The 13,033-nt window shown below is 56.9% G+C and overlaps 2 protein-coding genes across 5 annotated transcripts in view; one reads left to right on the top strand and one right to left on the bottom strand.

Annotated features, from left to right (window-relative positions):
* Positions 1-10,861, top strand: part of TNPO3 (transportin 3) — a 42,677-nt gene extending 31,816 nt beyond the window's left edge. For all 4 annotated transcript variants that reach the window (XM_010568784.1, XM_010568783.1, XM_010568785.1 and 1 more), the window contains 15 exons: positions 454-561; positions 960-1,051; positions 2,378-2,517; positions 2,605-2,796; positions 4,110-4,201; positions 5,119-5,195; positions 5,496-5,556; positions 6,027-6,167; positions 7,204-7,320; positions 8,246-8,340; positions 8,563-8,719; positions 8,963-9,130; positions 9,301-9,413; positions 10,364-10,455; positions 10,602-10,861. In XM_010568784.1, the coding sequence (XP_010567086.1) occupies positions 454-561; positions 960-1,051; positions 2,378-2,517; positions 2,605-2,796; positions 4,110-4,201; positions 5,119-5,195; positions 5,496-5,556; positions 6,027-6,167; positions 7,204-7,320; positions 8,246-8,340; positions 8,563-8,719; positions 8,963-9,130; positions 9,301-9,413; positions 10,364-10,424 (1,614 nt within the window). In that variant the 3' untranslated portion in view covers positions 10,425-10,455; positions 10,602-10,861. The remainder of the gene's footprint in view (positions 1-453; positions 562-959; positions 1,052-2,377; positions 2,518-2,604; positions 2,797-4,109; positions 4,202-5,118; positions 5,196-5,495; positions 5,557-6,026; positions 6,168-7,203; positions 7,321-8,245; positions 8,341-8,562; positions 8,720-8,962; positions 9,131-9,300; positions 9,414-10,363; positions 10,456-10,601) is intronic.
* Positions 10,862-11,830: 969 nt separating this feature from the next.
* Positions 11,831-13,033, bottom strand: part of IRF5 (interferon regulatory factor 5) — a 6,242-nt gene continuing 5,039 nt past the window's right edge. Inside the window, exons 3-5 of the mRNA XM_010568794.1 lie at positions 12,555-12,944; positions 12,197-12,315; positions 11,831-12,064 (exon numbers count right to left, since the gene is read on the bottom strand). Coding sequence (XP_010567096.1) covers positions 11,831-12,064; positions 12,197-12,315; positions 12,555-12,944 — 743 coding nt within the window. The remainder of the gene's footprint in view (positions 12,065-12,196; positions 12,316-12,554; positions 12,945-13,033) is intronic.

The raw sequence follows: 13,033 nt of genomic DNA, 5'->3' as shown, positions 1-13,033 counted from the left end.
TCTAGTTGCTGCAGGATGACCCTCTCCCACCTCCCCCCAGGTGGTTCCCGTTTTGAGAGCTGTGGACAGCTGCGTTGTCCCCCGCTTGGGGGCCTTAGTGTTGGAATAAAGCTTGCACAGCTCACTAGCCGCAGTACCGTCATTTTTCTCCTTGAAGTCTGGGATGCTTTATCCTTCTTCCATCTTTGCCTAGGCTCCTCATCCCCTTGATTCCATCCCTTCATCTGTGTGTCATAGCAGGAATACACAGCGTGTGGCCAGGCTGTTAGTGTTTCCTTTGTGCATGGCTCTCCTTCAGATCCCCTTCAGTGGCTTGATCTGGGGAGATGAGGGCAGGAACGACGGATCTCTTCTCTAAAACCCAATTGCTTGTCTTGTCCTAGCTGTGGGTGAATGGGAACCTGGATTTCTCTGAGCTGCTCTCACCCTTTTCCTCTCCCTCGCCTCTGTTAGGAGGGTGTCCCAGAGGAGACGGATGATTTTGGGGAGTTCCGGATGCGGGTCTCGGACCTGGTGAAAGACCTGATCTTCTTGGTGGGATCGGTGGAGTGTTTTGCTCAGGTGGGTTTGCGGGAGCATCCTGAGGCACACTTGCATCCATCGCTGTGCTGGAGGTAGCCGAGCCCTGGTGGCCTTCGGGGTCGGGAGGAGGTCACACGCATTGTCTCCTCGTGCACAAGGAAGCAACCGTGTCTTGAAGTAGGTGGTGGGGACTGTTCTGGGAGAAGCAGGAGGTCTCACGCTTTGGGGTACTAGCTGGGGAAAGCTACTGTGGTCCTAAAATAGCAGGGTGGTCTCTGGAACAGGAGGGTTTATGCAGGTCCACGCCTGGAGTCTGGTATTTCAGGTGCATGGGAGGAGGTGAGGAGTGGGTGGTGATCTCACAGGGTGGGATTTGTGACCACATGCCCCCGAGCTGTGTTTGTAGCTGCTTTTGTGACTGATTCTCTTTCTTGCAGCTTTATGCGACTCTGAAGGATGGGAATCCACCCTGGGAGGTGACGGAAGCTGTCCTCTTCATCATGGCCTCCATAGCTAAGAGCGTTGACCAGTGAGTGTTGACCATCCCGCTCTTGTCTGTAAGGGCTGTGGGGTCAGGCATTGCCTCCAAGTGAGTTTTGCAGAGATACCACGAATATCCCAAGGATACTGCTAGGAACATGCTTTCCCAGGCAGCAAATGTTTTAAAACCACACTTTATTTCAGATAGTCCTCAGCGTACATGGTTTGTACTGCAGCAGTGCAGTACCCCTTGCTGATGCAGCAGTCCTGTAGCCCAAGGATAGAGATCTCCACTTTCTGGCCAGGAATACAGGTCCAGGACAGAGCTGGGACTGCGTGAAGCAGTTGGACCTTCTCAGTTCTACTCTCTGCCTGCGGACTTTAATGCCACACACCTGAGTTCGGCCCTGGTAAAATAGGATGTTTTGTTTCCCCTTAGTTTATCTCCTGAAAGCAAAGCGTTTTTGCCTAGGCTGGTTGTTTGGGATCCTTCTGCATCCAGATCCTTCCACCTCCATGTAGAGTTTTCCCTGGTATCTTTAGGGAAGGTTAAATCACTTTCTAGAAGCGCCTCTTGTCCCTGGTTTGTTGTAGTGGAAGGGTCAACAGCTAATGTCCAGGGCAGCAAGAGTGCAGTGAGTCCTCCTGTGTGTTGACAGCCATGCTGATGCAGTGGGACAGCCTGCCTGGCCTTCACCGGGCTGGGAGCACCGTGTCTGCCTTCCCTGGGAGGCTGGGGGAGTCACCACGATTGCTATACGCTCACTGGCTCCCATTATCTATGTCAAGGCTATTCTTGCTTGTTTTTATCTTCAATTTTTATTTCTCCTTTGTTTCTGAGAGTGTGAGCCTTGCGTGGCCTTGCACTGCTGGAGCACAGGGGACTTCACTTCCCACCAGCATGTCCCACAAGGTTTTTGCTCGCCCCGTGGTTCCACTGAGCTCAGCTCTGCTCTTGCCATGAGAGGGCAGACAGTGCCAGGCGAGCCAGAGCCCTGCCACTGACATGGGCTGCAGGAGCCCAGGACTCCCCCTGTAGCACCTTCCCACACTGGGAACAGGCTCCTCTGGCTTTCTGCAGTCCCCAGAGGATTAATTAGCTTTGTTCTTGTGCCACAAGCACTCTTACTGGAGGTATTTAGTTTCTTCTGCTCTGTTTGGTAAAGCTGGAGGCTGCTGTGCATCTGGAACCCAGCTCCAACAGCCTGAGCCCCCCACTAGCCCACATCCCAAATATCCAGCACACCACAGCAGCAGGGTTTGCCTGGCTGATACTGAGCAACATGGGAGTCGATCAGGTTCAATAAAACCAGCTACTCTTTGGAAACGGTCCGGGAGCCACCTTGGAGCTAAGCCGGCTGCCTTTTTCCTGCAGGGAGAACAACCCGACCCTGGTGGAGGTGCTGGAGGGGGTGGTTCGCCTCCCCGAGACGGTGCACACCGCCGTCCGCTACACCAGCATCGAGCTGGTGGGAGAGATGAGCGAGGTGGTGGACAGAAACCCGCAGTTCCTGGGTGAGTCCCTCCTGCCACGCCACCCCTCTGCCCTGCGACGAGCCTGGTCTCCAGGACCCCTCCTCACCCCGGCTTTCTCCTCCGCAGATCCTGTGCTGGGTTATTTGATGAAAGGTCTGTGCGACAGGCGGCTGGCCTCGGCGGCGGCCAAGGCCATCCACAATATCTGCTCGGTATGCCGGGACCACATGGCTCAGCACTTTAACGGGCTGCTGGAGATAGCCCGTTCCCTCGACTCCTTCACGCTCTCTCCGGAGGCTGCTGTGGGGCTCCTGAAGGGTGCGTATGGAAAAGCTGATGGTGTTTTTGGGGTGGTTGTCACTCAACTGCAGATGCTGCAACCCCATTTTCACATGTTTTTTCTTAGACAAGAGTGTCTCGGTTTGCCCTGCGGCACTCCATGTGTCCACATTTAGAGTCTTCTCAAGAGCTCGCGTAGGGCAGGAGGTAGAAAGAGATCCTTTCTGGGTTTATAAGCTATCTCCATCCCTGCTCTGAACTTGAAATGCAGGAAGAAAACATTTGAAATGCTTGCGTGCCAAGCTAGCAATGGGTTACTGCTATCCGAACACTTGGAAGTCGGCTGCTGTATGCACAGGCTGGAAAATTGCGAGTATTTGTCATTTTAGAGACAGTTTGGGCACAAGAATGTAGTTTTTCAACTCCAGCCAGCAGTCAGAGCATTTACTTCTCACCAGGCCTTTGGCTGTTGGGCATTGTGTGCCTCTTCAACCATGGCTGGTTTCGTGGGTGTGCAGGACTGGTGTCTGGTCTCAAAGATTCCCGATGGATTCGAGTCCTTCCAAAACCTTTAAAAATGGAGCAGCTCTGGAGCTTGTACTGTCAGGATGTGTGACTAAAGAGACAAAACTCATGGTTTTTCACTTGTTTGTACTCATGTATTGATGCGAGCAGCATTAGCTGTGCTTCTGAGCTGCTCCTCTTTGCCGCAAAGCATTTTCTCTTCCTTCTTTAAAACAACGCAATGAATACGTGAGCTGGGGAGAATTTTTTCCTCCTGGTGTTGTCATCAGCCCCAGCCCTGTGGTCTGCTGGCACCTCCAACGTGGGGTGGTTGTGCTCCTCCTGCCTTTGAGTGGGATGCTGTGATGTGGCAGTCGGGAGCGGCTCAAGCGTTCGTCGTCATATTTCATTTTTGTGGGAGCCCTGAAATGCCTTAGCTGTGGGTCAAAAGAAGCTTTTTCAGACCTCGTATTGCTACTGGGCCAGGGCAAGGATGCTGCGGGGGCATGCCGGGGTGCCCAGATGTGCTTGTGATGTCCGTCTGCCTTTAGATCATACCTGTACTCCCACGTGCTGGCATCCCTTCCTCCTTCCCACCCCGCAGAAAGTATTTTGGTGTCTGGTTTAACCAAAGAGTCGGGTTCAAGGTGTAGAGAAACATCTTCCAGTCTCGGGAAGCAGACCCTGCCTTTGCCTCGGAGCCGTGCCCTCTCCCTGCCTGCACACAGGCAGGACTGGTAGCAGGCTGCAGGCAGGGCCTGTTTGGGAACCTCGCTCATGTTGTGTTTCACCGACCGCACTCCTACGCTGCATTCCTGCTCCTGAGCCTGTCGTCTCTTGCCTTTCAGGGACAGCCTTGGTCCTTGCCAGGCTCCCCTTGGAGAAGATAGCAGAATGCCTCAGTGAACTCTGTGCCGTACAAGTGATGGCGCTGAAGAAGGTACGTCCCGGACGGAGCTGCGTTAACATGCTCCTTGTCTGTCACTGGTTTGGATGGGACAGATCAGACACCATCAAGCTGCTCTGGCTCCGTCTTTGCCCGGTGGCTTGATCTGCTGTGGTAATCGCATGTCCTCAAAGTCAGAGGTGTATGAGGAGTCCACGACTGAGACCCTACTTGTCCCTAAGCCTCTACTGGTTGTGAACTACCTAGATGGTAGAGCCTGTAATGCATTAAATGGGAAGAAAAGGGTTCTTAGAAATCAGTTTATGTGCGAGGAGCCAAAGAGCTGGCCTTCCTGACCCCACCTTGAATGCAGCAGGCAGCTTTCACCCCGCATCTCTGGGATGGAGAATGTGGGAACTCGACTTCTTTGTGGGGCATGTGGCCCCAAAAGGTCACGTTCTGGCTGTCCCAAAAACATGGTGGCCCTAGTGACCTTTCCATGCAGATCCAGGATAACGGAGAGTAGAAATCTCAGAGGATGGCAGGAAGAGGGAGGGAAGCCTCAAGAAAGGGACGTGCACGTCCTCTGTCTTTTCAGGATGACCTGTAGCTGCACAAGAGTGGTTCCTGAGAGCTCCTCCTGCCAACACTGCTCACTCCTAGCAGCTCTCGCCCGTTGGCAGGCTTCTCTTCCACCTCTGACCCTGCTCCCTTCTCCTCCAGAGATCCCTTTGAGTAGGCTCTGAATGTGGAGAAGACAAAAAGAGAAGCCACTCTGAGCTTTCAGAGTAACCTACATGCATGTGGCTGAGGCTAGGAGCTGCCTAGGTCCTAGGCAAGGTTTGCGGAGATGTCTGCTCTGCTTTGGCCTGAAGGGAATGTGAAGGTGCTGCTGGTGGGGTCTGGTGTCCAGGCTGGGAAACGGGGCTGCCTGTGGTCCTGAAATCCCATTGTTTTCCCTTGTTCTCTAGCTGCTCTCTCAGGAGCCGAGCAACGGCCTCTCCTCAGACCCTACTGTGCCCCTGGATCGACTCGCTGTCATATTTAGGTAAGGAAGGAGGGGCTGCGACAGCCTGTGCAGGGGGTTTGTGAGCACGTGAGTCAAAGCTGCTCACCCAGAGACTTAAAACCAAATTAGTCACAGCTTGTTTCCCCCTGGCCCTGAGAGGAATGGGCTGGAAGCTGCTTCTTCAACCAAGTTCAAGACTTCCCAGCTCCTCTAAGCCAGTTTGTGGTCCCCTTCCCGCAGCCTTGGCGGGTGCTTGAGGCTCCAACCCATTTCCTCAGCTTTAAACACAAAACCTGACTGTTAGAGAACATACCGTTAACCCTTTGTTGCTTTTCACAGACACACCAACCCCATTGTAGAAAATGGACAGATCCATCCGTGCCAAAAAGTCATTCAGGAAGTAAGTGCCAGCGGGTCCGGATTCAGGGCAGGAATTTCTGCAGGGGGATTGATGGGGGTGTCGTACCAAGTGGTGGGTTTGGTTGCAATCCCCAGCTGCTGGGCAGATCCACATGTCCGATGGCACCGCTGCCTGGGGCTGTGTGGTGTGGGGGGCGCAGGGGAGGTGGGATTTGGGTCTTCAAACCCCTGGAAGGGGACCTGGCTCTGGAAGTGTCCGAGATACTTTAATTTCTCTTCCCTTGTAATGCTTGCAGTGCTGCACCAGAGGTATTAAGCCACTCTGAGCTCTTCACTCCTACATAAAGCTAATTTACGCGTCCCATAATGCAGGTGCCTCTTGTTTTCGGGACCCGAGTGGCATCTGCTTGACAGTACAGGAATCTGGGTGTTTTTCGGACAGGAGCTATTGTGGTGGGGTGCACTGTGTCCTCGGTTCAGCTTTAACCCCTTCTGTCTGTCTGCGCTCAGATCTGGCCCGTGCTGTCGGAGACCCTGAACAAACACAGTGCCGATAACCGCATCGTGGAGCGGTGCTGCCGGTGCCTGCGCTTCGCTGTCCGCTGCGTGGGCAAAGGTTCTGCCGCCCTGCTGCAACCGCTCGTCACCCAGGTACGGAGGCTGCTGCCGAGAAACCTCGCTTTCAACATCTTTGTGGGGACGCTGCGATCTTGGGCTTGGAGCTGTCTTTGGAAAAAGCTCACTTGGTTCGCATTGGCAGGCAGGCGCGTCTTGTGGGCAGCTGCCCAGGCTGCCATCGGTGTGTGGCCAGGCAGCAACCGGTGCTGGAAAGCGCTGCAGTGAATGCTGGCAGTCTCAGGAGTTCCTACATAAACCCTCGAGGAGTAGAGAGAGCCTTTGAACCGCAAGGGAGAGCTAAGCTCTGCCTGATTGATGCTCTGTGGGTTGTGGGAGCCCTGCAGTTGCATCTGTAATTTGAAAAGTATGCATGAAACTCTGCATTGTTCGACTCCTTGAAGAGGTAACTCTCAGCCTGATGTCAGGTGTCCCCTGCTCTGCTTGGTGCTTCCACTGGGCTAAGGAAGGATCAAAAGCGAGGGGAAGCTGCCTTGGCTTTGGGAGCTGCAGCACAGAGATGCTCCCAAGTGCAAGATCAGAACTGAGCAAGTGTTTCAGGGTGTCCCCTGCCCACCCTGGGGCTGGGGGACGGTCTAGCAGGCTGGGACATCGTCTCAGCATGTGATGAGAGCAGCCCTTTCTCAGAGAGAAGGTGGGACTGCTGGGCAGATCCGGTGGGCAAGCATCCCTGGCTGGGGCGGTGGGAGGTAACGAGTGTACGGCTTCACCCCTCCATGGCTCGCCTGTGGATCGGAGCTGGGGGCTACAGCCCCTCGCCGTCAGGAAGCCAGGAGGACCGTGCCCCTGGGGTGCAGCTGGTTTGGGGTCTCTGCGGTAGGTCCAGCCCTTCAGGAAGTGTGGGGCTGGCCAAGGAAATCCCCAGCCGTGGCAGGGGGGCTGCCAGGTTCCCGGCCAGATCCTGCAGCCGTTGGGCCCCAGCGAGCGGCACGCAGGGACTTCTCTGGTGGAAACAGTCGCAGCAGTTTCTGTGCCGGACCTGCCGCTGCCTGTGGTGTTGGCAGTGGGCAGGCGGCATTCGCGGTGGCAGGCGGTGCATGTCTCCCCGCAGATGGTGAATGTGTACCGGGCGCACCAGCACTCCTGTTTCCTCTACCTGGGCAGCATCTTGGTGGACGAGTATGGCATGGAGGAAGGCTGCCGGCAGGGACTGCTCGACATGCTGCAGGTGGGTGCAGAGAGGTGATGGGTTTGGTTCCCGTGTATCTAAATCATAGAATCGTCATCTAGGTTGGGAAAGACCTTTAAGATCATCGAGTCCAACCATTAAGCTAGCACTGCCAAGTCCCACTGACCCGTGTCCCTAAGCACCCCATCTACATGTCTTTTAAATACCCCCAGGAATGGTGACTCCACCACCTCCCTGGGCAGCCTGTTCCAATGCTTGACAACCCTTTTGGTGAAGAAATTTTTCCTAATATCCGATCTAAACCTTCCCTGGCACAACTTGAGGCTCTTTCCTCTCATCCTGTCTCTTGTTACTTGGGAGAAGAGACCGACCCCCAACTCACTACAACTTCCTTTCAGGTAGCTGTAGAGAGCGATCAGGTCTCCCCTCAGCCTCCTTTTCTCCAGGCTGAACAACCCCAGTTCCCTCAGCCGCTCCTCATAAGACTTGTGCTCTAGACCCTTCACCAACTTTGTTGCCCTTCTTGTTTCTACGTGCTGGCACAGTAACTACCCCTCTTTGCTCGTGGGGAAGGCTGTGCTGTGGGTGCCCAGAGGGTTTGTACGAAGCAGAGCAGTTTCCCCAGAAACCTAGGCTGGTCCCAACACCTCTCTGCTCTTGTGTAAGTTGGTGGCTGGCTGAACAAAAGCAAGGAGAAGTTTCTGGTTAAAGCAGAACTGGTGAGTGGCTTCTCGTTGGAGGAGCTCAGTCATTGAGGAAGGTGTTGCTGCTCTGGGGCACGTACCCCATCGGGAGGAGAGATCCAGACCTGCCCTTTCAGCTGTGACGGTGGCTGTCAGGAGGAGAAGCCAGGGTGTGATCCACTCTGGTGTGGTCCCTGCTAGAAATCTCCCTGCAGAGAGAAAGGCAGTTTGAGATGTAATCATAGTTAATTACTAACAGATCCCCACGACCCCTCTCCTAGGCGCTATGCATACCCACCTTCCAACTCCTAGAGCAGCCCAATGGCCTTCAGAACCACCCGGACACTGTGGACGACCTCTTCCGACTAGCAGCCAGGTACCCACGCTCTCCTGTCGCCTTCTGCTGCTGCGTGAGGACACCCCAACCAACCCTTCTCTCCTTGTGGAGGGGTCCCCACGCGCCCCTGGGAGCGCTCCCGTCTCCGTGGGCAAGTGGGAGAAGGCAGGGTGCTGCCTTCCCACCAGCACACAGGGATAGGCAGGGTGCCGGGAAGCCAGGCAAGTGCCGGTAACGTCCGTCTGTCCTCTGCCCGGCCAGGTTTATCCAGCGCAGCCCTGTCACCTTGCTACGCAGCCAGGTGATGATCCCCATCCTTCAGTGGGCCATCGCCGCCACCACCCTGGATCACCGGGACGCCAACTGCAGCGTCATGAAGTTCCTGCGTGATCTCATCCACACCGGGGTGGCCAACGACGTGAGTGACCCGTGGCGTCGTTCCTCGGGGCAGGGGTCTTCCTCCGCAGAGTTGGGGGTGCCATCCTCATCGGCGTTTGTCACCGCGGTCCCCTGAGAGGCCGGTCCCGCTGCCGTAGCCAAGCTACCACAGTTACTCCACCGCTGCCAGCGGAGATGTTCTGGGAGTCGCTCCCAGAGCAAGGAGCAGCTTGTCCATGTCCCCAGGGTGCTGCTCACTGCCCCCCTCTTCTTCCTCCCACAGCACGAGGAGGACTTCGAAGTACGGAAGGAGCTCATCAGCCAGGTGATGAACCAACTGGGCCAGCAGCTCGTCAACCAACTGCTGCACACGTGCTGCTTCTGCCTGCCACCGTACACCCTGCCTGACGTTGCCGAGGTGCTCTGGGAGATCATGCAGATCGACCGGCCGGTGAGAGGGACGGGATGTACCCCGAAAGGGCACGCAGGGGGGCCTGAGCCATCCTGGCATGCACATGGGCTCACGTGGGGCCAAATCCCAAAGCCTCCCCTAAGCCAGAACGTGGGGAAGCTAGGTTTGGCTCCATATCCTGAGCTTCTCCCTTCTCTTGCTTCCTCCAGACGTTTTGTCGCTGGCTGGAGAACTCGCTGAAGGGTTTACCAAAGGAAACGACGGGAGGAGCCATCCAGGTCACACACAAACAGCTGACGGACTTCCACAAGCAGGTCACGAGGTGAGCGTGCCGGAGCGGGGTAGGCTGTAATGCCAGGAGCCAGGATGGCAATGGGCGGCATGCGGCCGCAGCTCTGTCTCCCTTGTGAGCTCCTCTCTGGGCTGTGGGCTGTGCACCCTGGTGTCCTACAAGGCTCAGTCCTACCTGCTGCTTGCCACGGGTTGTCCTCCAGCAGCCCCAAAGCATCTCTGCAAGAGCTGAGCGTGCTGGTGGGATGTCACCACTGGCCCCTGCCCACGAATCTGCTCGGATGTCTCATCCGGGGTGTTCCCAGTACAACACGGGCTGCAGAAAGCCTTGCTTTGGAGGGCACGTGTTGCCTTTTCCATCACTGAACAGGTTTTTCTGCTCTTGCCCGAGCCCTGCACAGCCAGCATCCCTCCTTTCGCAAGCCATCCTGCCGTCCGCCCTCCCTCCATCTCCTCGGCCCTGTGAGTCACCGGCTCCCGGCCGAGCTGCTCCAACAGCCGGGTCCTGCCCCAGGGCGAGAGCAGGATCAGCCCAGCAAGCTGCAGCCTGCTCCAGCCAGCCGGTGCCCGCTGTCCTCCCCTCTATGAGCGGGGTCACCGGCTGGTTTGGGGGCATCGGCTGCTCAACACCCAAACGCTCCCTCGCCCTCTGCCCAGCCCTGGAAAAAATCCTGGAACCTGAGTCTCCTGCTGTGCTCGTCCCCAGGGGCGGCTGGCTCCTTTCATCCAGCCACCACCGTAGTGGCACGCAGGTCCCCTCAGCTGGTCCGGGGGCTGCCGAGCCCATTTTATCCCAACGGTTGCCCCTACATCTCTGCCAACATCTCAGAGCCGAGCCACCGTGCTCCTGGCTCCCGGTCCCCACCGCCATCGTGTGCCAACAGGGCTGTGCTGGGCGGAGGACACCTTCCCCTCTTCCCAAACGTCCCCCTAATGTCACACACACACCACCCCCTCCCCGTGTCACCCCTTGTTTTGCAGCGCTGAGGAATGTAAACAAGTCTGCTGGGCTCTGAGGGACTTCACCCGCCTGTTCCGATAGCTCCTGCTCCGGCACGGCACCCGTCTCCCAGGTAAGAGCTGGCGATGGGACCACGAGTGGCCACAGGGACCGTGACCCTGCCCCATGGTGACGGTGGTGGCACTACGGGCTGTGGGGTTGCAACTCTGCGGGAGAAGCAGGTGGGAAGAAGGAATGAGCCCTCTCTCCCCCTCCCAGGACTGTCTTTTAATTAGAAGACAGGAAACGAAGAAAACCAAGAATGTGTCCCACAATCAGCAAAGTTCATCGTGGCCGAGGGCTTTCACTCACTCCAGCGCGTCCCGCCAGCCAGGAGAGCCGGGGCCTGCGCGTGCGTGCGGGAGGACAGCTCGAGGATCCCGCTTTCCCAGCGGATTCGCTTCCCGAACATCGGCTACCGAAACAAGAAAACAAACCAACGGGGGGAAAAAAAAATCACAAAAAAAAACCAAAACAAAAAAAACACACAAAAAAACCCAACACACCAACAAACCGCCACCAGACACCGGAGGAAAATGGATTTACCCGCACCAGAGTGCGAAGTAGAAAACTTTCTGTGAAGTGGAGAAAAAAAAAAAAAAACCAAACCCGAAACAAACAAACAAACAATAGAAATTATTTCAGGAAAGATAGGGGTTTAAAATAGATTTAGGAAAAGGCAGTGGCTGCAGGCTCTGCCCTCCCCGAGCCCGCTGTGTCCTGCCTGGTGGTGACCTCCCGGAGAAGATGCAGGCGGGACAGACTGTTTAAATATATATATTCTATTATTTTTTTTTCTTCTTCTTCTTTTTTAGTTTGGTTTTTTGGGTTGGTTTTTTTTGGTTGGGTTTTTTTTGTTGGGTTTTTTTTTATTGCTTTTATTTGGTTTATTTTAGGGTCGGATCGCGCGGGGAGGAGACGGCTTGAGCGAGTGCAGGGACGGGGCTGGGAGAGGGCGGGCGCGGGCCCGTGGGCACAGCTAGAGCGCATGCTGTTCCCTCCGGGGGTGTGTAGCCATCTTGAGAACAATAAAAACAACAAAAAACTGAAAAAAATAAATTAAAACCCCAAGTTCCGGCCTGGTTCTTCTCTCAGGGCCGTGCCTGGCTTGGGGTGCCCTGAGCTGCAGGGAGTGCAGCCACCCCCACCGGCGCTAGGGGTCCAGTGTGGCCCCATTTTCTTGCTGTTTCACCCCAAAACTGCCATTTCGCATCCTGGGTGGCCCCAGAGAGAAGGGAGGGGGTCCAACTTCTCCTCCTGGGATGGGTGATCATGGCCAGGATGTGATCATGGGACCCAGTGGATGCTTGTCACCAGCAGCTCCGGAGGGATGGGGATGGGTGGACGCAGCTGGACAGCCACGGGGTGACAGCGTGGGAAACGCCACCCCAACGGGCGCTGCGGTGGGTGGCCCCTGTGTCCCCCTACCCCAGCCCCGTGTCCCCTCGTCACTGGGGCAGGGAGCCAGGTGGCAGCACCCAGGGTCCGGCGGTGGGGCCGGGCTCTGGTTGTGCCGGTGGCAGCCATTGCTGGTTCTGCCAGAGCTGGTGAAGCTCCTTGAACTGTTCCACCATCTTGTCCTTGAGGTCGGGGTGGGAGATCTGCAGGGGGATGCTGTCGGCCGACCAGGACAGCTCTCCTGAGAACATCTCCAGCAGCAGCCGCGCCGCCACCGGCACCACCTGCAAGAGTCCCTCGCCACGTCAGCTGGCACGGCATGGCGTGGGGACGCCCACCCGTGTCCTCTGGGCAGCGTCCTGACCTGGGGGACAGCCCCGGGCTGTCCCCGTCCCTGGGAGCCTTTGTCCCCTCACCTGCACCGTGATGAGCTTTTTCTCCTTGGGCTTCTGGTCCGGCCACTCCTCGCCAAAGCAGAAGAAGATCTCGAAGGGGGGCGGGGTGGTGGTCTGGCCCTTCTGGAACAGGATGAGGCCTGCGGGGCCGGACGCCAGCCTGTCCCACCACCATCCCAGCTGGTGTCACCCCATCCCAGCTGGTCCCCTTGTGCTGGGTGGTGTCCCCCCATGCCACCATATCTCCCCATCCCAGCTTGGTCCCTCCACGCCATCAGGTCCCCATGTACCAGCTGGTGTCCCCCCATCCCAACTTGGTCCCTCTGTCCCACCCCGTGTCCTCAAAGGGCACGGGGGGACAACCCCGTTCTCCTCTCACCGTTGAGAAACCCCTCCAGGCTGAAGAGCTTGGTCTTCTTCTCCCTCTCGATGGGGTTGGGGCCAGCGCGGTGGGTGGCGCAGGGCCCCGTCCAGAAGACCTTGCACTGGCAGAGGCGGATGGCGTAGATGTCCTGGCCCTGCAGCTCCAGGATGAGCCCGCGGTCCAGCACGTCCAGGAGCTGGTGGGTGTAGAAACGTTGCTTCTCGTTGGGGATGGCGTCGGTGGCGGGGAAGCGGACCTGCTCCAGCGTCAGCGGCCCGAAGAGTTCCACCTGCTCCTGCGTGGGCTCCAGGCTGCTGTGGAAGAGGCGGCAGCCGTGGGGGTTGCTGATGGTGAGGACGCAGACCTGACGGCCCCGGTATTGGAACTTGATCTCCAGGTCGGTCACTGCCAAAGGGATGCAGATGTGAGCTGCCCAACGGGGACCACGCCATGGGCACCCCATCCAGCCACCCTGCACCCACGGCCACCACCAT

This window comes from Haliaeetus leucocephalus, unplaced genomic scaffold, assembly GCF_000737465.1.
Source record: "Haliaeetus leucocephalus isolate CR32 unplaced genomic scaffold, Haliaeetus_leucocephalus-4.0 Scaffold257, whole genome shotgun sequence".
Classification (NCBI taxonomy): domain Eukaryota; kingdom Metazoa; phylum Chordata; class Aves; order Accipitriformes; family Accipitridae; genus Haliaeetus; species Haliaeetus leucocephalus.
The sequence above is the reverse complement of the archived record's forward strand: the minus strand, read 5'-3'. Positions and strand labels throughout refer to the sequence as shown.